This window comes from Pygocentrus nattereri, chromosome 6 (genome assembly GCF_015220715.1).
Source record: "Pygocentrus nattereri isolate fPygNat1 chromosome 6, fPygNat1.pri, whole genome shotgun sequence".
Lineage (NCBI taxonomy): Eukaryota > Metazoa > Chordata > Actinopteri > Characiformes > Serrasalmidae > Pygocentrus > Pygocentrus nattereri.
In genome coordinates, this window is record NC_051216.1 from 24895291 (window position 1) to 24918211 (window position 22921).

The window sequence follows — 22921 nt, forward strand, 5'->3', positions numbered from 1 at the left end:
GAAGAATTTTTATACATTTATATAAAAAACACACTTACTGTGTACTTTATTAGGAACACCTGTACACCTATTCATTCATGCAAGCATATGGCATGAAATTATGCAGATACAAGTAAAGTTCACATGAACCATCAGAATGGCCAGACTGGTTCGACCTAACAGAAAGGCTCAGTAAGGCTACGTTTACACAGCAGGTAAAAGTGACCCAAATCTGATCTTTTTCCTCATATGTGACACAGATTTGTCATTTGCGTGGCTGTGTGAACAGCCAAAAACGCATTGAATCTGACATTTTCAATTCCGATCTGAGACGCTTCCATATGTGGTACTGAAATCCGATCCGTGTCCGATCTGCAGCAATGTGACTCAGTCTGAACAGCCAGATCGGAGTTCATGTGACTTTTACGTCGGTACAACTCGACATTCGTCATAATTTCACGCTGCTGAGACTCATAAACTGATGTTTCTGTACCAACAAAATAGAAGAGACTGCAGTGCCAGAGGGCAGTTTAAAGAGGACACGAACCAAAGAAGTGGCCGTGGCCGAATAATGCGCTCTTTTTACAGCAAACTCGAACACACTGTGTTGCTGTCAGTTATTGGAACTTATAATCGCTCCTGTGATGATGACGAAGATGAAACTGAAAGCTCCGGAAGCGACTGGCGTTCTCTGGCCGTCATGACTGTTTACTTCTGGACAAGCACGACACGTGAAGCATTGTTCTTTTGCGCATGTGGGTCGGTTTCGGAGCTGATCTGTTCAGACTGATGTCACATACAGATCACATTTAAAACAGTATGAGCAGCCAAACAAAAAAAATGGATTTGGGGAGAAAATCGGATTTCGGCCACTTTTACCTGCTGTGTAAACCTAGCCTAACTTAGGTAACCACTCGGGTACAATGGTGTGAGCAGAAAAAGCATCTCAGAATGTACAACACCTTAAATCTTGAGGGCTACAGCAGCAGAACACCACATGGTTCCACTTCTATCAGCCAAGAACACAAAACTGAAGCTACAGTGGGCACAGGCTCACCAAAACTGGACAGTTGATGACTGTAGAAATGTAGCTTGGTCTGATGAATCTGGATTTCTGCTGAGGCACACAGTTGGTAGGGTCAGAATGTGGTGTCAGCAGAATGAATCCATGGACCCAACCAGCATCATCAACAGTCCACGCTGGACGTGGTATAATGTTGGGGGAATGTTTTCTTGGCAAACTTTGAGACCATTATTATCAGTCAGTCATCATTTGAGTGCCAAAGGCTATTTAAATATTGTTGATAACCATGTGCATCCCCTCATGGTCATAATTTGTCCATCTTCTAATGGCTTCTTCCAGCATGATAATGCACCATGTCACAAAGCAAATGTCATCTCAGACTGGGTTCATGAACATGACTGTAAGCTCAGTGTTCATGAACGTGACAGTGAGCTCGGTGTTCTTCAGTAGCCTTCCCAGTCTCTGGTTCTGAATCCAGTAAAACACTTTTGGGATAAGATAAGATGCGTTTATTGTCATTGCACAGTGTATGTGCAAAGGATGTGGTAGAACAAGAGATTAACAGTTGAAAGTGCATACAAGTGTGTGTACATACATGAAACAGAGAAACTGTAGACTATGAAGTTACTATTTTGGAGATACAATATTTTGTTTGTTCCAACAGCACTAATGTATATAATAATGCTATTTATAATATACTTTTTTATTTGGATAGAGAATACACAGTTCTCTTCCTATTGAAAATAGTTTCTCTTTTTTTCAGATGTGCTCTAAACATGGGACAGACTTCCTTGAGTACAAATGCCGTTACTGCTGTTCTGTGGCTGTGTTCTTTTGCTTTGGGACCACACATTTCTGCAACGCTTGCCATGATGACTTCCAGAGAATGACCAGTGTCCCCAAAGAAGAGCTGCCTCATTGTCCAGCTGGTAAACTTCATTTTTTTCTGTAAAAATGCACTGTATGATCTCATTTTAAATGAATATAAAACAGCTCACAATCTAAGCACCATCACTGATGTCCACATATTTAGTCATTTTTCCTTTTTCCTTGACAGGTCCTAAGGGTAAACAGCTAGAGGGAAGTGAGTGTCCCCTGCATGTTGTGCATCCTCCAACTGGAGAAGAGTTTGCCCTTGGTTGTGGCGTTTGCAGAAATGCCCATACCTTCTGAACTTCTGGACCCTGTCTGACTCCCTCTTTGAGTCCGTTTTACTTGTCCTGCTAAAACAGCAGAGTCCTGCTTAACTCCAGTCTGAGAGTACTTACCTTGGATGTCTGGTTTAGAGGAGGCACTGATAAGCCACTGTGCTTCAGGATTGTTCCTCTCTCTCTCTCAATGAACGCTGAAGAATATAGGAAATTAAAAGAAAAAAATGTGGAAAAAACTTTGTGACGTGTTTGCATGCAGCCGTTGTAACCCTCGGCTCCCATAAACGTTGCACACCACCTGATCACTGAAGTGTAACAATATGTAAACTGACTCTTTTCGTAATCCTGTACAGTATTCTCCACTATTGAGTGCATCATGGCTTGGCAGAAAAGATTCTGGTAAGATTATATAAGTGGACTGTCAAGAATGTTATGTTGGGAGGAAAATAGTGTATGATTTATCTAATCTTGTATATAATGATAGTATCCAAAATAGGTGTATTCAGATGTTGCTACTTTACACTTCAGTTTTGTTTGATATTCTGGGTTTTGTTTTGAGCCAGAACTTTTAATGAAGTGCAATACTGGGTGTGCCTCCTATCTTGCAGCTGTAAACATATGGAATGTATGTCAATAAAAGCCACTGTACATTTTTATACAGTGAGACACGCCATTGTTTCCCCCCTGCAAATATAACAAATATCATCTCTGTGCTCAGAACACTTTGATGGGCCTACGTCTGACGTGTCCCTTTCAGCTCCACAATGTTATAATGTGGTACAAATCCTTTTTCTGTCTTTTTAAAAACGTTAAAAGGTGAGTATGTTCTATCATCGTGTTGTAAGAACAGAACACAGAAATCGTTGGGCTGGGGTCAGTCTTCACACCAAAAAAAAGAAGAAAAAAAATGGAAATTGTGAATCATTTTTTGGAAGTGTGAGAATGTGTGGAAGTGTGATGAACAGCTGCTGTAAAAGAAAAAAATGCTACTTGTAAATCTGCTCTGTATTATCTGTGGTGGATAGAGTTGGATGGTAATAAACCAGATTCTCTGTTCTGCAAGGTACATTACAAAGGTGTCGTGTTTTTTTTTGGTTTTTTTTTGTTTGTTTTTCTCCTGTCAGAGCTGTCCTTAGCTATTAATGTGTAAAGTATGACAACATGGTAATAGGTGTCTGTACTAAGGCTTACTTAAAAAGAATTCCTGCTAAATTAAATAATTAAAATGTGCACGTTTGATGGCTGCTTCCTCACAAAGTTATTGCATGAATTGTCTGGTGTGTGAGATATTGTTTTACTGTAGTTTTGAGATGGTTTTGGCCTAAAACTTATTTTTTTATTTATAGTTATGATCGAGGTACATATAAAAAAAAAAAAAAAACTTTTTTTTTTTTTTTTTTACCATAATTTCAAAATAATCACTGTTATGCATAAGTTCACTGGTGGTTTTTGTGAATAAAACTTTGTGACCCCTGGTTCCTATGTAAAAGTTTCAAGTTCCACTGTTGAGAAATGTGATAGAAACCAGGAGCCACAATGTTTTACTTATATGTTTCTACTTCTTTCTGTTCAACTTTCATCAAAAGATATGAGAGGCTCATTAACTCATAAATACTCTCTCTATAGTAAACCAGTGCTTGTGGAAGTTTCATGTCCTATGTGCCTTCTGAAAATATTCAATGAAAATATCCTGTTACTACTGTAGGGAGGGGGTGCCCTATTTAAAGATGGCTGAAAACGAAAACGCTACCCTGAGAGTGCTCCTCCGGAAAACTTCTATACACTGACACACAGAGTATCCTAAAGTCACTGAGGGTATAGCACATGTCATCTCTATCGCATGTTTAAGACATATCATTAGACAGCTATAAAGAAAGACTGTAGATAGTACCTTAATGTCAAGGTCAACCTTAATTATCAACAAAACTAGGGAAGTATGATGAGAGGGGCCCCTTTTGCCCAGAATGACAGTCAGGCCAACTGGATGTGCTAAATTGCCCTTAGGTGTGAGTGTGTGAGTGACTGTCTGTGTCTGTCTGCCCTGCGATGGACTGGCGACCTGTCCAGGGTGTATCCTGCCTTCCGCCCGAAGACTGCTGGGATAGGGTTGATAAGGGAGCCAGAGGCCAGAATGTCGTTTTACATGTACAGGAGTAGGCATTACAATATCATCATGTAGGTCATGTAAGGTTCCACACAAAACACCTTTCAACTTGCTATGCGTAGGTTTGATTCAGTTCAGTTTAAAAAGTTCCTTTCATAAACCCGTGTATATATCGACTATATACAAGACTATGATGCGAAGACAAGTAGCTTGAAAAATGTATGGTAACTGGATGAAATGCTGCTTAACTGCTAGAATGAAAAGCTAAACGTCTTGAATTAGATTCTGTTTGCCTTTTCACTGAATAGCTGTTCAATACAGGGAAAAAGTGTTGAGGGTTTTCTTCCTGAAATCTGTTTCAGGCCTCTGGCTGCACTGTTTACATGTTCTCCTTGTGGGAGTATATCAGCGTGTTACATGAGGCTATCTTAATTTCCCTGCAGCACTGAGGAACGTTTTTTCTTTTGTGTGATTTGGTATTTTTCCAAATTCAAGCTGAAGATCTAAACAATGCAACACACTTTTCTGAAATTTTGAGGACTATATCCTGTCATGGAGAACGTCTCGTGCTGTTTACTACTTTAGTCGTTAATCCTAAATCATTCCAAATGTAGTAAAGCAAGCAATGACACGGCACATTTTACACGAGCCTAATGAAATGATTTATTATTTTTATTAGTCAAACTCAACTAATGTGAAACTGAATGCCATCCACTAAAATGTGTTTAATTAAACAATACTGCCATCAGATTTAAGCCTTGCCTGAAGCGCATTAAACATCTTGGTGGAAGGTATACAGGCTATTACAAATGAAAAGACTTTTAGTCTTGCCTTAAACCTCAGCTAAATCATGTATGTAGCAGGTTTCGAGGCAGATGTGTGATTTCTAAATGACACAACAACTGTGTTAAGTCTAGACTGACAGTAATTAAACGCAAATGATACATCGCAATGAAGTTTATTACGAACATTGGCAGTCGCAGGTTGCGGTACGTTGGGCTTGTTTCCAAAGAATAGGTATATTTGGGCCTGTTCCCTGACCCTGCCTCTCTCCACTGTACCTGTCTGATCAAGCCAGACTGCTAGTTTGTCCGTTACACAATCCGCCCACAGCCCCTTTCTCTTCTCCTGGTCGACGATTTAAAGGCAATAATTAATTCAGTGGGGAAAAAAAACTTGCACGTTCATAACAGCAGTAATGAACATAAACACAGCACCGCTCCGTTCTCTTCAGTTAGGCTAGTTTTCTTCCCCCATACATACTATTTGAGATTATATGCAACGTCTTACCTTCATTTTCAATTATTCATTATGGCCAGTCGGTTTTGTTAAAAGTAAAAAAATAGTAAAATTACAGTGGTTGGTTATTTATTTATATATACAGTGGAAATGTATTTGTTTGTTTCTGAAATAGAATATATATATATGCATACACATACATTTACATACATTTTTTCCCCTGCTGTTCTTGCTATTCTTCTCTCGCGAGATCTGACAACCCTGATCCTAGTATAAAGACATTTCGCGATCGGGGGCAGCAGCAGCAAATCTCCCGCGGCTGAGCGCAGGAATTAGGTCAGGCGGTCACAGACAAGCAGGAGGGACTCTGAGCAAAACAACACATCTACATAAGAGCGCCCGGTCAGTTTTCTGGCTTCCAATGCGGCAGACGTCGCCTGTTCGGATGTTTTGGAGTGCAGGTCCCGGCTGACAGCGCAGTGACTGATTTTCACTGTTTCAGCTTCGGCGAGGTCAACTGAGTGTAAACTGAGAGCAGGTAAGTTAGCACTGAGTCGTGGATTCAGCTACAGGACGGGAGGGCTAATGAAGCTAGTAATTACTGGGGGAAAGAGTAAACATTAGCCTCGCTGTTACACGGCAGAGCGGTGCTGTTTGTGTAGAAAAATAAGTAATTTTTGCTCAGTAAGTGTAGCAGCTACGCTACTAAAGGTTTCTCTGCTGAGCTGCGTTGTAACCGAACCGCGCAGCTCTGCTACTTGCAGCCCGTGTGGTCGCGCAGCTAGTGTGCACTTAGCTAACTAGCTAGGTTAGCTGGTTTAGCTAGCTACCTAATAAAGACAATGCTGTGAATAAAGATGTGTGCACAAGCCAGCCAGTCAAGTTAATCTAAATACATAAAACACGTCGATTAATCTTATATCACCTATTTAGCAAGTAAAATACAATCGCAGCTTAACGTGGTCTGTAAAGGTCTTGCCTATTCAATTTGTTTATTAATCAACGACCTCGATTTGCCTCCTAATTAGCTAGCTAGCGTAGCTAAGCTAACATTGGTAGTTTTTGATTTGAGAACAAAATTAGTTAACTTAGCCCCCACCGAAAAATCCATATAAGCAGGTTACCTAAGTAGCCGCCGATATTAGACTGCCTTGGGAAAGGAGGAGGCCTGATTCCTGGTCTTTTTTTTATAAAGAGAACTAAACCTTCCAGTTGTCCTTTTGACAACGCAAGTAGTCGTATAGAACCATTACAACACAAAAAACTACTATTTGAATGCTTAAGAGGTTCTTCATTTTGTTCAATGTAGAAATGGCATGAAACTGATTTATTTTCCATTCCAGGACTAATATTTAAACCTTCAGTGTTGACCAATGGATTCGCCCCCCCCCCCCTTATGTCTTAAATATATTGTCAGATATACCGTTTGTGAAAAGTCTTTCTCTATTACTATTCTTGTTTCACCTAAGAATGAAAAGAAGACTGAGCAGGGACATAGAGGGCAGCAGCTCATCTTGTGAAGAACTGATGGAGGTTTGCAAGAGAGCTAGACATCCTAGTGAGGACTCTGGAGATCTGGCATCCAACTGGGCATGGATACCCCAGGAGGTACTGCTGCGCATCTTTCAGTACTTGCCACTGCTAGATCGAGCCTTTGCGTCTCAGGTGTGTCATGGTTGGAACCAAGCCTTTCATATGCCTGAGCTCTGGAGATGCTTTGAATTTGAACTTACACAGCCGGCAAGCTCTTACCTAAAGGCCACCCATCCTGATCTTATCAAGCAGATCATCAAGAGGCACTCAAATCATTTGCAGTATGTAAGCTTCAAGGTGAGGTGCTTTTCCGAGTTTGTTTTATTCTGGCTCAGTTTCTCAATTTTTACAGTAGCAGATTTGCAAACCTGTAGATTAGTGGGAGTAATGTTACCTCGTGATGTTTCTTTGTTGCGTTATGTAAAATGGAGCGTTTCTTTTTAGGTGGACAGTAGTACAGAATCAGCAGAGGCAGCATGTGACATCCTCTCTCAGCTAGTAAACTGCTCATTAAAGACCCTCGGGCTCATTTCTACAGCACGGCCAAGCTTCATGGAGTTACCAAAGGTAAGTTGATGTCAAAGAAAAAAAAAGTCTTAGAACACTGACTGCATGTGTAATTACTTTTCTTTTAATACCCCACAGTCCCATTTCATCTCTGCGTTGACAGTGGTGTTTGTCAACTCTAAGTCCCTGTCATCACTCAAGATTGATGACACGCCAGTTGATGACCCGTCGCTTAAGGTCCTGGTCGCCAATAACAGTGACACACTCAAACTGTTAAAGATGAGCAGCTGCCCACATGTATCTCCTGCTGGTAAGTCTTATCATGGTTTGGATATATTTTTATATCAAATTTCAATTACCTAAAATAATGAAGAGTTTCTAATATTGAGGGTATAAGGACAAGATGCGAAATACAGGGGGTTGGGGGAGGATTCCCTGAAATAATCTTATGACATTATGCTAAATGTATGCAAATGTACGCGAAGATCATTGTTTAGCTGCTCTGCCCACAATCAGTGAGCCTCTATCTATAGTATTTTTAATTAACTAATGATGCAGCACTGGTCTGCCTCAGGATGGTGCTGTAGCAAATTGGTTCATCTAGTTGATCCTTCATAGCCTAGCAACTGTAACTACTCTTGGGACATCTCTGAGAAACTTTAGAGTATGTCTTGTACTTGTAAATACATACTTGTAAATCTGAAAACTTGCCCAATTTCTCAAGACTTTGGTGGAAAACAGTTCTTAGTCATTTCTTAAACTAAACACAAAAGAGTCGATGTGTAGGGTCTGAGTGGATTATCAAACTAGAAAAGAGCATTTCTGAAAGAAGAAATGTTAAACCAAACAGAATAAAAAATTGAAATGAAAAGAAGTATGTGTGTTACACCTTTTATATTAATAGACAAGTGATCCAGTGTTATGAGTATAGAACATTCAGATCAACAGTAAAGCAATACCTGAATCATAATCTTTCACACCCAAGAGATTCTCAGTTCTCCATCAGCACCTTCTGTTAGAATGTCGTGTTGCCCTTGAGGCATCCCATCTGTCAGCTGTGCCTCATTCATAATTGTGTTCTGTGAGTTTTTTTGCAGTGTATGCATAGCTGCATGTGCCTTATTTACCTCTTAAAATGTATGATTGTGAAAATAAAATTGGAGCGTGAACCTTTAGCTGTTCTGTCAACAGGCATCCTGTGTGTTGCTGATCAGTGCCATGGCTTGAGGGAACTGGCGCTAAATTACCACCTGTTGAGTGACGAGCTCCTCCTTGCACTCTCCTCAGAGAAACATGTGCATCTAGAGCACCTGCGCATTGATGTGGTGAGTGAAAACCCTGGTCAACAGTTCCATACCATCAAGAAAAGCAGTTGGGATGCCATGGTGCGCCACTCCCCAAAGTTCAACCTGGTCATGTATTTCTTCCTCTATGAAGAAGAATTTGGTCCGTTCTTTCGTGATGAAATTCCGGTCACGCACCTCTATTTTGGCCGTTCAGTCAGTAAGGATGTGCTTGGCCGAGTAGGCATGAACTGTCCTCGACTTGTGGAGCTGGTGGTGTGTGCTAACGGCCTGCGCCCGCTGGATGAGGAGCTGATCCGCATTGCCGAACGCTGTAAGCAGCTGTCCGCCATTGGCCTGGGGGAGTGTGAAGTGTCTTGCAGTGCATTTGTGGAGTTTGTGAAGATGTGCGGCCGACGCCTCTCGCAGCTCTCCATCATGGAGGAAGTGCTCATCCCTGACCACAAATATAGCCTGGACGAGATCCACTGGGAGGTGTCCAAACACCTTGGTCGTGTCTGGTTCCCTGATATGATGCCCACGTGGTAAAACACTCACAGACCAGTTCCCTTCTCACATTAGTACATTTCATAACCATTGCATCCAGCTTATAACTTCACCCTATAAGGCAGCCAGTTTTCACACTTTGATATGCTATTGTTTTTTTTTTTTTTTTTTTCTTCTTTTCTTGTTAAGAAGTATCATGGAGATTCTCTTTGTGTTTGAGATGTTGCTTTTCTTTACATGTGTAATAGCATCAGGGGTTATAGGTGGAAGATCTTTACAGGATTGGACACTTCACTTTGAATAGTATGGCTTGTTTTCTGAAAAGGCTGATGCCACATGTTGTGTACATAGTGAAAGTATGAATATGAAAAAAATAAGCTTGTGTCTAGCACCTAATGGAAATGCTACAATGTAGTAAGCTTTTATATTCTATTTGGATCATATAGGAGAACATAAAAAGGCCTGCATAATTGTACCATGTTAGGCTAATCATTTATGTAGCTACATATTCCCACTGTCCACATGTCCAATAATTTTATTCTGGAACCTACATATAGGATTTCTCATTTACATCTAATTAATCCCCACAAATCAGTGGTCAGTAACTGAGATTGTTTTTGTTTGTTTGTTTGTTTGTTTGTTTGTTTTATTCTTGGCTGTTTGTCAAATTATATTTATGTATATTGTTACAAACGTGGAGTGTGAAGTATTGTCAGTAATAGTGGAGGACTCATGGCAGAAGTCTTACTATTCATTGATGTAGCACCTTGAAAGCTGCCGGAGTTCATCCACCAGTAGGGAGTGCCACTAACAAACTGTCAGCTCCCAGCTAAATGTTTTTCAAAAGCTCTGCTGAAGAAGGGCTACTTTCTTGGCAGAGAATAATTGGGGAATTTAACAAAGTACATCATCTTCAGAACATCTTTTCTGTCTTGGAACAAAAAGTGCTTTGCAGCTTTAGTGGACTATCTTATCTATCTTCTTTGCTCATTGTTTTTGTTTGTTTCTCAAGTATGTTGCATTAATCTTAACTCTCTCCATCAGCTACAGGGGAAGTTCTTGGTTGAAAAGGTGACCACCCACAGCAGACTAAATGGAAATGAATTCAATGCACCACAAGTGGTGCTAAAATATAAAGCTGTATTGGAGTCCCTGTGGCATAGACAAACCAATTTTGTTAAGAATTGAGGACTAAATGGGTAGAAAACAGATTTTTTTTTTTTCACTTTAATGTTTATAGACACTTCCAAGATAAATGGAAAGCCTTTACTGCACATTCAGTACTACCTATGAGTTTGCTGACTGACTTTATATGCGGCTTAGTCTTTTTTCTTTTCTTTTTTTTAACCCTAATTTAAACATTTCTTCCTGCTAGGACAATGACTTGGTTAAGCTGTAGTGTATTTGTATAAGTGGTTTTGTACAGTTAATATAAAGCATGTTATATGCATACCAAATTAATCACAAACACGAGCGAACATATTGGAGAAGGATTTTTATCTTCTTGATGGTTATTTTGTAAGTTGGCAAGTACTGCTTTTAAAACAGCAGACTGTGTAGGCTATAGGTTTCCCCTACATGTAGTTCATTGATACACTGAGAGCAGGTCTACCATTCTGGAAGTTATTTGGAAATGTCTTAATGGATTTGTGGCATGTTTGAGACAAACTGGTAGATGTCTTTGTGAAACGGATAAACCAAGTGTGATGTAATTAGTTTACATCTTCAACCATTTACTAGTTCTGTCCAAGGTTGAAAGAACATTGTTCGTTATGAAAAATGAATCAGGACCTGACTGGACCCTGTTTAATTTTTTTCCTTTAAGAAGGAAGTCCCCTATGCCTGTATATAAAATGCTGTGTGTTTTGATGATGAATAGAAATATACATATTTCTTTTGCACCCTCTGTCAGGGTTAAAATTTTCAATGCTGATCTTTCATTAGAGTGAGCATGGTCCTTTGGTAGATCTTCTACCAGTCTAATTAGATTTGATTATTCATAATTTATAAGCCTTTGTATTAATTCATTTAAAATGGTTTAATGACTTGAGTCCTTTAAACATGTTAACACAAACTTAGCACCACTAATTTAGTATAAAGTAACACTTAAAATCAGACACAAATGTACTTGTTTTAGCTTTTTATTTGCAGTGACAAGTGAAAATTAAGTTTGTTAGTGAACAGTGCTGTCACCCAGTGCTTTACCCAAAATGCAAGAAAATGAGTCACTCAGTTGTACATACTGATTTACAAGAGTGAAATGTCAGTATGAGACGTTTATGGCTCAGAGCCAGTGTTTTGAACTGACACTAGTGGTTTTTTTTCCAAAATGAACACACAGATACTGTTTTGGGGAAAAAAATAAAAACTCATGTGAGCAGCAGCTTGTCGTTTCAAACTGTCACTTGCTTCTCATTTTGTATTATTCCAATAAATTACATAAAACTCTAGTTGTGCAGACTGTGATTACAAATTCAATAAAACAGAAGAAACTACGGAGCCCTGCTGGTGACCTCCTGTATGAATTAATAACACGTAGCCACGACTTGATAAGGCATAGGAACAAGCTAATTAAGTAATTGCCATGGCTTAGCAAAGCTAATTAAGTTGTTGCCACGCATTAGAATCTTGTTCCCCTGCATTAATAAGGCTGTGCATTATTTGTATTTACACAGGATGTCATCAGAGGGGCTCTGTAAGAAACACTTAGTACATGGCTGTAGTTATGAGGTCATATCACTGAAATGTTACTCTAACCAAAATGTAATCTGGAGTTAGTGGTTGATTAGTTAGCTATTCACAGTTAACAAGTGGTTGTTCCACAGCACACATCTGCTCCCTTTGAGGAAGCAGAGGAAGTGCTTAACAGTCATCTGACATTGGTATAAAAAAAGAGGAGACTGCAGTCCTCAGTGTGGCAAAGGAACTTCCTCATAAGTAATCTGAATGTAAGGTGCCTTCATTGGCAGGTGCCAGTACTCAAAGTTGTAGTACAAATAGAAGGTCTTTTCCAATACTACCTTTTTATAGACTTCCATCAGGCTGAGCATGAACTGAATCATTGACTGGTGAGGTTGAAAAGAGTGATAAAAGTTTTTGATATCTGTGGCCAGAGTTTTCATAGAGGACTGACCAAAGATAGTGTTGTCATCCCCAAGGTAGGTAGGCTCGCCGCTGTACAGGTAAATTTTGGTGTAGTTGGTCTGAGTTTTGCTTGAGAGCTTGGCTCCTAGCTCTGCCATTTTCCTGTATGTGCGGTGTACAAACTGTGAACAGTCATATGATTCAAACCATGTTGTGGAGTTGGCCCCTGGGTCTGACCGCACTGTCCATGTCTCATAATAAATCCCAGTTTTGTTGTCCTCTTGAACCCATCGTGCCAAATCGTTAAACTGCTCACCTAAGAGGGAGAGGGAAAAAAAGCCATTGCTGATTAGAATGTGAATTCTAACATAAGCACTCAAAGCCCTCTGGATGTAGTATGGTACCTGAAATTTCTCCCACTTTTTCCAAAGTACCATTTTGTTGCCAATGCAGGTCATCTATCCCCTCGAAGAAGCAGGCTGCGCCCTGATTACACCAAAAAGGAGCTGCCGTGTCCTCTCTTTCGTGGGGAAAAGTGCAGTTTCCAAGCTGGAAAAGTTCATACCATTCCATAGTGTAATTTCTTCCAGTCTCTGAGCTGGCAAACCCAATGGCATCATGCATAATATGCTGAAAAGAGAATAAACTCAGTTCTGGGCAGTATATAATACATCCAGATACACTGTGATCTAGCTTTTGAACTCTGTTTAGTTTCACTATATCCAGGATCTGACAGTCTTAACGCATCACTTACTGGGTGCTTCAGATTGTTTTGAAAGAACAGTTCAAAATACTTCTGAAAAATAAATATATAGTAGAGTCCTTTCTGGATTTCTGTGTGGTTATCATTTAGAATACTCTGTAGGTTTCCTTCGGTGTAATTTTAGTGGAAGCGAAAAGAGTCCAATCAAAACAAGCTTGGATTTGTAAGATATTTAAGCATAGTGCTGAAGAGTAGCTGTGTTTAATTTTAGGAATGTTAGGAATAACATTCACTTTATTAATGCCAATTAAATATCACCAATGATGCAGTGATTAATTGGCAAATATATTATTAAAGTGAATTTTTCCCTACAAACTCTTCCTAACTACAAACCTGTCCTATAATATATAATATTAATGATATATAACTAATATTGAAATATAATATTAATAATGAGATATCTGAAAATAATGGCGTAGCCATTCACTTCACAATGAATCACTAACTAGTTGCTGGATTTGTATTATTTTAATGGGTTTCCATTATTCTGGACTTACAAATTTGCCCAAAATATCTCCGTATTTGAATTCCCACACCGGGGTTTGCAGTCGAAACACCGAAATCACATCAGAGTCTCTCATATAGGGAATACGGCCATCCGGGTCTCCGGTGGGACAGAAGGTGTACAATGCTTGGCAGTAGGGGTCAGGGTCAGGACGGCGGTCAAATCGCCTGTGAATTCGCCAACAGAGAAACACAGAAGACTGAGTCAGGCCTGTAATTTGATATAGAAAAGCTGTGCTTGTTCAGCAAAACAGCATGGTGGAAAAGCTGAATGGTGCTAGTCACTATAACGACTGTCAGCTGAAGAGCTGGTGACCAAAAGTAAATAAGAAACAACACGCCACCGATCTGGTTCATACGTCTAATACTAACGGCCATGTTTACTTCATCGGCGCCCCCACCTTATAAACAGCGCTGCTAAATAAACACACTAAGGTCTGCGCAGCTCGAGCGGACAGACAGACCACTCACACTGAGCTCTTACCTGTAGGGGATCGGCCAAACTTGTTTTCCATAAATATTCCGAGAACTGATCAAAGCCAGAAAGCAAACCTGGAGGACCAAATAAACAGTAGACGCTGCAGGTTTCATGCTGGAATCAGGGAGGAGAAAGTTTCCTCCACTTGGTCATCTCTCTTCCCAGCTGTGCCCTCGCTTCCTTGTTTCTCTGAACGACTGCCATCACGTGGTCAAATAAAATCTAATCAACAAGTGCGTCACAACTTTTTTCCCTACAAGCCCCGCCCCCAGAGCTACGATTGGCTAGCAGTTCTACTGCCGTTGGATCTTCTACTGTCATTGGTTGAATTGGTAAAAGGATTAATTTTCTGGCCAATCCTAGCGCACGAAGCAGGGTTTGTCGGAAAACGGGCGGGAAGCAATAACAGTCACGAGGATAGTTTTTAAAACGTTTTAGTCGTGCAAATGAAATACAAAAGACAAAACAATATATATTTGTCACTAAAGTGGTTCCGTGTGCTTAAATAGTTCCACCAACAACACCAAGAAAAACTAATCACAACTGAAACTGTGCAGAATGTTAAAGTCTTGCAGCTGCTCTACTAACAGGAACAGAGACTGAAACTGTGGTAGCAGGAGGTTCACAAAAATCCCACTTCGGTCGTCTAAATACGTGAAACGAATAGAAAAAAAATGAACTGAAATAGAAATTATTATAATTTCACGGCTCTTAAACTGGCTCCACGGTCTCGTGTCTGGTTTCTGCGCATGCCTGTTGCAGTTCGTGCCCGGGCGTTGTCATGGTACCAACAGACGCATCTGCAACGCTTCTCGTCTGGAGCTGTTTCTCTACACTCTGTGTGTCTCTCTGTCAGCTGTGGAGAAATAATGTCAGATGTTGGATCGGAGGATTTTGAAGATGAGCAGGGTTATCTTGGAGTAAGTTTGTTTTGGTAAGGGTGTTTTGTTAAGACTGGCTGTGGATCCGACAGCAGTTGCTGTGTTTCAGGAGTATGAGGGTGAGCGGAATGAAGCCGGAGAGAGACACGGGCTCGGCAGAGCAGTGCTGGTCAACGGAGACTCCTATCAAGGAATGTATGAACGTGGGAAACGATCTGGACAGGTATTTCATTTTATCACACAAAGCACACCTCTGTAAAGCGTTTCTCTGTAAAACTATGTAAAAGTGATCTCAGATTTAGGCCTAAAATGAGCTCAGGCCTGCCCTCATGGTCATATTTAAGCCCATCGATACAGATGGTAGCAGGTTGAGTTCAAGAAATACATTTGGCCGTTTTTGTTTAGAAAATACTGAAGTGTTACTTAGCTTGCTGCTCCTTTCTATTCTACTTTGATTCTTTTCCCTAAAAAAAAAAAGAAAAACTTGAACTCTGTCTGGCCCTATTCTGCTTTCAGGAGCTAACAAAGGCAAATGTTACCTAAGAAGTGAATCCAACTTAAAGTATGATTCATGCTTTTGTTTTCTGACATCCAGACAGTTTTTAAAGCAGTAAACGTGTATTTGTCAGATTGCTTTAGTTAAAAAAAACACTTTAAAATGACCTTTTTTGGCATTTACTGGCATTCAGTTTTACATGGCATTTTTGTTTGCTATGATCTCTTTGTATGTGCTTTATATGTGGTTCACTTTTAATGTTAGATATCTATTTGTTTTCAGGGAACATATAGATTCAAGAATGGGGCTCGATATGTAGGGGAATATTACATGAACCTGAAGCATGGACAAGGTATTTTTTACTACCCGGATGGTTCCAAGTATGAGGGTGAGAGTTAATTTTTTTTCTACAGAATATGGGGAGTGTAAGACACAAGAACAATGCAATTATCTGTTACTCTTAATTCATTCTCTCTGCTAGGCTCCTGGGTGGATGACCAGCGGCAGGGTCATGGCATTTACACGTATCCAAATGGAGACACATATGATGGAGAGTGGCTGCAGCATCAAAGGTGCAACAGAGATCAATGGCAGCTACTGACATTTACACTGTAGTTGAGGAATACCATTAGATTATACGTATTTCTCAATGTCTTGTCACTTTTAGTTGCTTAAGCCAGTCTGGTCTGGTAAAACAGTCCCATATTCAGACACCACAAATGAATAACATGCTGTTGGCCATTGTAGTTTCAATACATTAGGAATTCAGTTGATTCAATTTTGTCCCAATCTTCTTGGAAAACCTCTTTGGTTCCCGAAGGTTATGACGTTCCCTTTGTTATACTCACAATTTCAAAACTCTTCATAACATTTCAAAGGGATTTAAGTCTGTAGATTGGATAGGCAATGCACTTTTACCTTTTTTAGAAACCATTTAAACAATTTATTTTGGCTGTATGTTGACGGTTGCTGTATTGTTGAAACATCCATTTTCTCCACCTTTCTCAGCAGATGAGATAAAATTCTATTTTAATATGTACCCGGTACATCACTGCATTCATGTTTGACCTGGGTCTTCAGATCATCTGCACAACCCTTCTTTCTCCAGACACAAGCTGAATTATTGCAGAAGAGTTCAGTTGTTCCAGAGGAGTCCTGATTTGTGTGAATCCTCATGTGCAAATTGTAGACGTGCATCTCTGTGCTTCTATTTTCACAGATGAGTTTTAGAGGAGATGTAAGAACTGAGATGATTGCAGTGCAGTTCATTGCTTTTCATTTTCTGTGTAATTTGTTCATGCTGCTTTCACATGCAACTGCTAGCTTCTCTCATGCATTTCTTATCATTAGTCTCAGAGATACGTTGCATGATACGCCTGTCTGGGGCAAACTGGTTGTGGTTACATGAACTTTCCAATTGCATATTATCAAACTAATTGTACTGACAGGGATGTTTAAGGTTTTTGCAATGGCTCCGTTACATTTCCAAATCTTCTTTAATAATGTTGCCCCTGAGACCTTTAGGAAGCTCCTTCACCTTCATCATGATTTCTACATGCTTGAAACAATAGCAACTTTGTTTTTATATTGATTATTTATATTGAATTTGCACATGAACATCTTTATTTTTGTAGCATTAATATGTACAAATCTATTTACATTTATTTTTGTATAGTATATAGCATAGTACAAAGACAAATACCTTTTTAAGGAGATATATGGGCTTGAAGTCTATTAAATAACAAAATAAAAGTGTGTGGTTACTTTTTACCCCTCACTGTAGCCTTTGTTCAGATGTAGCTTGTATTTTGTGCAAAGAAGGCTCTGCCTGCTTGTTGAGTTGTTTTAACTGCTGCTTTTTTAAAAGTCTCTCTGTCTTTCTGCCTCACAGACATGGGCAAGGTGTATATACCTACCATGATACAGGCTCTAAGTACATTGGCACGTGGGTTATGGGTAAAATGGAGTCTGCTGGAGAGCTTATCCATCTAAAGCATAGATACCAGGGCAACTTTCTGAAAAACAATGTGAGTCTCACTTCTTTTCCCTCACCATTCTCTTTTTTTAAGTTTGTGTTTCTGTTTCCTCATTATCGAGTCTTTCTCCAGCCCACAGGTCCAGGGAAATATGTGTTTGACATTGGCTGTGAGCAGCATGGGGAGTATGTGCAGGAAGATCAGGTCTGTTTCTGTGTCTGTGACTAAATGCATATGAGCTGTATCAAAAAGTTCTTAAGTATATTTTTGTGGTTTCAAGTCAACCAGCTTTCTTTCTTTCTTGTATTATACCGTATTAAACTATAGCACTGTTGAAATCATGTCTGCAGCTGCATGAAATGAAGCTGTAAGTGACTAAATAAACAATGTCATGATCTTTCAGATGTAACATATGATGCGTCGAGGACATGCTTGATAAATGTTGTGATTAAAGTGATTTCCCTCTGCTGAAACTCCAGCCAGCACTAGATGAGGAGACAGTTAAGGATGAGAAGGCCTTGAAGCGGCGTTCCCCACATACTCCTCAGGGCGAGCGCTATATCTCCATTGCAGCCTTTGGCGATGAGGTTCTATGCGAGAAGCCTGCTGTGCCTCTGTGTTATAGTGTAGTTTGACTTGGCCTTTGTGCATGCCAACAGAGGCTCATGAAAGTAGATCTACCCAACCATGTGCTTAATTGTCTCGCTGGCCTTAGAAAATCCTTTTAGTTGAAGGTGGACACTGGAGTTTCAAATGTTTTAAAGCTTGATGTGGTTTTTTTAATACTTGTTTTACAGTCAAATAATCAATCAAATAATTTGTGAGCTTGATAAAAACAAAAATAAACAAAAAACACATTAAGCCTTTCAAAACATCAATGCAATTTCCAGAAAGGTCAAGAAATGGTGTGAGTGCAATTAGTAGAAATAGTGTCTTTTCAGTAGGTGCTGTTTCTGACTGAGTCTTTGGATTACAGGATAAAGGAGATGCAGAGGAAGAGGAGCCTGTCACTACCACTGTTCTGAAATGGAAACCCAGTGCTGTGACTGGCCTTTCACACTGGGCTGCTGCTAAAGACAGTCCCTCTTCTGGTACACCCATACCATATGCTTGAATATCTGCCTTGTAGAAGCAGTTATACTTTGTTGTAGTCTTACATGTAGCTTGTGGATCTATTAGTTTCTGCTTTACTTCACACTGTTACATACTTATTGTGACCTAGTCAACATTTGCAGGTTTCTGTGATGGTCAGAAGTGACTGTCAGAAGTGACTGTTGATCGTCAAAAACCTAAAGGACTAATTTGATGAAAATTCAGATTTACACTCTTATCTCCGTTACCCCAAATGTAGTCAGCCAAGGCATCTTTGGTTTTAGTCGTGTCCATCTTCAGTTTTGTTCTTGAGCTTTAAGGCTACCACTGAAAATTACTGTGACATAGACTTTCATGTCTTGTTAGCAACTTTAGCCTCGTGGCTCCAGTACTAAATGAAAGAGGCATGGACTGTATTGACTGACTATATTTAAGGAAAAGTTTTTTCCTTCCCTTGTAGGCTGGGACTTGTCTGAGGAGGGAAAAGGACAGACCACCCAGGAAAAACTGAAAGGAGATCAGAGCCCAATTCTAGAAAACAATGATCAATAGGCCTAATGAAAGAGCACTAGTATAATAACATAATGTAGTTGTTATATCTTCTGATCCTTGATAATAAAATATTTGTTACTGTTACTAGTGTCTGTCTGTTGTCTAGTCAAATGCAGGACTTACACAGAAGATACCAGTAGCCCTAATTCCTTTATGGAGCAGATCAGAAGTCATGGAGAACTGAATCAGTCTGCAGTGTATTTACCTAGTGTAGTCAGCAGGGGGTGCTGTTTACTACCTCATACTTGGTGCTTTCATGGGTGAAGAGTGTTTACTCAATGATGCAGTTTAAAGTGCTGTTAATTGCTCATGTCCCACTGAAGTCTTTTTTGAAAAGGCTTCTTTCTATATAGCATCAAAAATTGTATCAAGCCTCACATCGGAGCGATAGCAAAACTCTGTTTGTGCTATATAGAACACTTTTCAAAAAGGTTCTATGTAGAACCATCTCCAGCACATTCTCCATCAATCTGAAGAACAATGCAAAGAACCCTTTAATTTTGCAGAGGGTTCTTTCAGTGTTCATGGTTCTATATAGAACCATTTCCTTTACTAAAGAACCCTTTAAGAACCATCATTTTTAAGACTTAATTGGATACTTAAAAAAAGTAATTTGAAAATGATCTCTGACCACACTACTATGTAGCTTGCTTGTAAAGTAGGTGTGCAGTGAGAGATGTGAGTGTGATATGTGTACAGGTTTGTATTATGGTTGAGTCACCCCAGGGCTATGGTCGTTTGCAGTCCTCGGTCACGCCTTTATTTACTCTCAGTACACTTCCTCTTTAGGCGAATCCTGCCTTCAATCCTGACTACAGTGTGGTCAGTAACACGTTATAAGAACTCTGCTGTTACAACAGCAAAGGAAGAATATATAAGTCACAAACGAGGACTGTGACTCTCAGCTGTAGTGTTTTTTTACACTGTATTATTAGTGAAGTGACTTCTCTTATTTTATCTGTGGCAGATACAAGATTAATTAATGTAAAAACAACACTTCCAGTACAAACACAGTACAAATAACTGCTGTAGATGTAATGCAATGTTTAATTTGAAATAATTTCTCTTAGTAAATCATAAATTCTATCATGACATGTTTATGACATGTTATTAAATGTTTATGACAGGTTTTTAATATAGGGGTGTAATAATGATAAAAATCCATGGTTCAATTCTTGGGAGCTGGGTTTGAATAAAAAATGGGGAAAAATATCTGGGTCTTATTAAGTCATATGGAACCCCAAAGAGACTAACACTAAAGAAGATGGTATACAACTTGACCTAACTTTAAATAAACTAATAATTTGTAATTACATTAGTATTATAACGTATAATGTGATATTGTAATATTATATTAATTAAATTAGCAATATGTTATAGCATTAATTGTGAAACATGTTTTTATACATTCAAAATGTAATGAGAGCTCAACAGGCTGCAGCAGTGGCAGCAGGTTTTTTGTGATGTTATGAAAAATTATGACTCATATAATACAATACCATTCCATTATAAAACAGTGTGTTACCATAACATCTGTCATAAGACATGACTAGAGTACACAGCAAGAATTATCAAGTGGCTTCATGACATCAAACATTTTAGCTTCTGTCTTGACGATTACTGGCCATGGTCATATGACACTTGCTGAACATAATCTGTAATGACAACTCATGGCAGTATATTCCTTCTATACCATGGTTATATCAATGTAATGAAGCAAGGCTTAAGAAAAGTGTTATCCTATAGTCAAGACAAACAGTAAGGCCTCTGCTACTTCAGTGTATAAGAAAAGTATAAAGAAAGTTAATGTGGGAAGAGAATTTGTCACTATCGGAGCAAAATCCTGCATACCCATTTTTGACTTTCCTGCTTCCCATGTAAGTATATGTGGCTGGATTCTCCTTTGTCTCAGTGTTTATTGTTCTCCTGGATGATGCCTTCCTTATAAGAATGGTGAAATTAATGTAGCATTGGTGTAGGTCCATTCCACTTTATCTTCAGGCCAGACATCTTACTCTGCATGTGTGTGAGTGTGTGTGTGTATGTTTGTGCCTGAATGTGTAAACATGTCACAGATCATTTTAAACACTGTGACCATTTAATGCTTCACATACCTTTTAAGATGGTCTGAGCTTGTTTACACTTTATCGCTGTTTACATTTTTCCTACACTATTTCACCATCCATTTAACAGTTCACCATATCACTATGATGACTTAGTACAGCTGAAACTAGGCCAAGGCAGAAAACGTTATTTAAGTGGGGCTTTACTTTGGAGAAGTTGGCATGTCTTTGGGTTTTATGCCTGGGTGAAGCAACCCAGCTCATGCAGAAGTTCATTGCTTTCTCATAGTTTGATGTACCCTACAGTATAATTTCACTTCTCTTCATTGGGGTTGCTGATTAGGTAGACCTGGACAAAAAACCATGTATTTCACCCTGCTGCTCTGCTTGCTAGGGCACGTGGGTCTGGGTTTGATTCGCTGGCTGGGTGACCAGAGTCCTTTCTGTGCAGAGTTTGCATTTTCTCCCCATGTCTGCATGGGTTTCCTCCCACAGACCTGCAGTCAAGTGAACTGGATATACTAAATTGCCCCTGTGTGTGAATATGCAGCCCCATAATGGCCTGCTGACCACTCCAGGGTGTTTCCTGCCTTCCACCCAGTGAGTGTTGGGTTAGGTTATAGCATCCCCCGTGACCCAGGAGAAGCAGCAGCTCTGCTTGCTTCGCATACTGGGTCCTGTTTTTGTTACATCTGCCACCTGCTATTGTCCTCCCCACCACTGCAGGTCACTGTCACCAGAATTGTAGATGATCTCTTCACCTTTGACCTTATTTTTGACCATCTTGTGTGTGTATATATGTACCCTGTGTTTGCACATATTCTTTGCAAAGTCTTGTTTGTTACCTACAATTCTGAGCCTTTGTATTTCTGATTTGTTTTTTCTGGTGTTTTGACTTTTACTTGGTTTGTTCTTGACTACTCTTTTGGATTTGCCCTCTTTGGATTTGTTTGTTATTTGTGGCCCTCTGCTTGTTGTTATCTACTTTGAATTTGGGATTAAACTTACACTTGACTCCTTACCTTGTGTGAAGCATTTCATGACCGAAGACTTCGCTGCTTGAGTTAGAACCTCTGTCTCTACCGTGGCCGTCCTGGTCACAGGCTCGCTAACTGCTCCCTAGTTCTTCTAGGACGTTGGAGGTGAGTACTCTATTCACTGATTTTGAGTCCATTGGAAAGATGACTGTAGGAGTTGCTATTTCTTCTGGTTCAGAGATGTTTTTTGTTACAGCCTTGATTGATTCAGGAGCAGCTGGAAACTTCATTGATGCAGATCTGGTCCAATGCTGGAAGATTCTGTTAGAAGCCATAAATCCTCCTTTAAACCTGAGAGAATTGACCACTCTCTTAAACTGGACAATTGACCACTGGGTAAAGGCCAAGTGACTGAGAAAACTGGTCTACTGACTATGAAGGTGGGATTAGTACATGAAGAGAACATAAACTTTTATGTAATTTCTTCTCCTAAGGACCCAATTATTTTGGGTTATCCGTAGTTAGCACAACATGACCCTTCCATTATCTGGAGCAATTGTGAGCTTAGTCAATGGGGAAAATATTGTTTTCAAAATTGTACTACTCTTCTGCTGCGAGCTACCAATATAGAGAGTTCTGGTGTTTCTACTGAGAATCACATTCCACAATGCTACACGGATTTTGTAGATGTATTTTCCAAGCAAAAAGCCAGTGAATTGCCACCTCAC

The 22921-nt window shown here is 39.6% G+C and overlaps 4 protein-coding genes across 20 annotated transcripts in view; 3 read left to right on the top strand and 1 right to left on the bottom strand.

Annotated features, from left to right (window-relative positions):
- Positions 1-3225, top strand: part of mycbp2 (MYC binding protein 2) — a 77734-nt gene extending 74509 nt beyond the window's left edge. For all 16 annotated transcript variants that reach the window (XM_037539449.1, XM_037539450.1, XM_017710823.2 and 13 more), the window contains 2 exons: positions 1767-1932; positions 2061-3225. In XM_037539449.1, coding sequence (XP_037395346.1) covers positions 1767-1932; positions 2061-2176 — 282 coding nt within the window. In that variant the 3' untranslated portion in view covers positions 2177-3225. The remainder of the gene's footprint in view (positions 1-1766; positions 1933-2060) is intronic.
- A 2564-nt stretch (positions 3226-5789) lies between these two features.
- Positions 5790-11777, top strand: fbxl3a (F-box and leucine-rich repeat protein 3a). The gene is made up of 5 exons (XM_017710819.2): positions 5790-6035; positions 6967-7327; positions 7475-7597; positions 7676-7847; positions 8729-11777. The coding sequence occupies exons 2-5, from the start codon at positions 6968-6970 to the stop codon at positions 9367-9369; spliced, it is 1296 nt and encodes a 431-aa protein (XP_017566308.1). The 5' UTR covers positions 5790-6035; position 6967; the 3' UTR covers positions 9370-11777.
- cln5 (CLN5 intracellular trafficking protein) lies at positions 11453-14352 on the bottom strand. Of its 2 annotated transcripts, none has more exons than XM_017710821.2 (4): positions 14163-14352; positions 13672-13846; positions 12816-12960; positions 11453-12727 (listed from the first exon to the last, which is right to left on the bottom strand). In XM_017710821.2, the coding sequence occupies exons 1-4, from the start codon at positions 14267-14269 to the stop codon at positions 12237-12239; spliced, it is 918 nt and encodes a 305-aa protein (XP_017566310.1). In that variant the 5' UTR covers positions 14270-14352; the 3' UTR covers positions 11453-12236. The 2 variants fall into 2 exon arrangements, with proteins under 2 accessions (XP_017566310.1, XP_017566309.1); XM_017710820.2 differs by having other exon boundaries at positions 12816-13041.
- A 550-nt stretch (positions 14353-14902) lies between these two features.
- rsph1 (radial spoke head component 1) lies at positions 14903-19237 on the top strand. Its single transcript, XM_017710783.2, has 8 exons — positions 14903-15076; positions 15147-15260; positions 15816-15921; positions 16015-16105; positions 17425-17560; positions 17642-17713; positions 18486-18600; positions 19062-19237. Exons 1-8 carry the CDS (start codon positions 14906-14908, stop codon positions 19151-19153), a joined length of 897 nt encoding a protein of 298 aa, XP_017566272.1. The 5' UTR covers positions 14903-14905; the 3' UTR covers positions 19154-19237.
- Positions 19238-22921: the final 3684 nt, after the last annotated feature.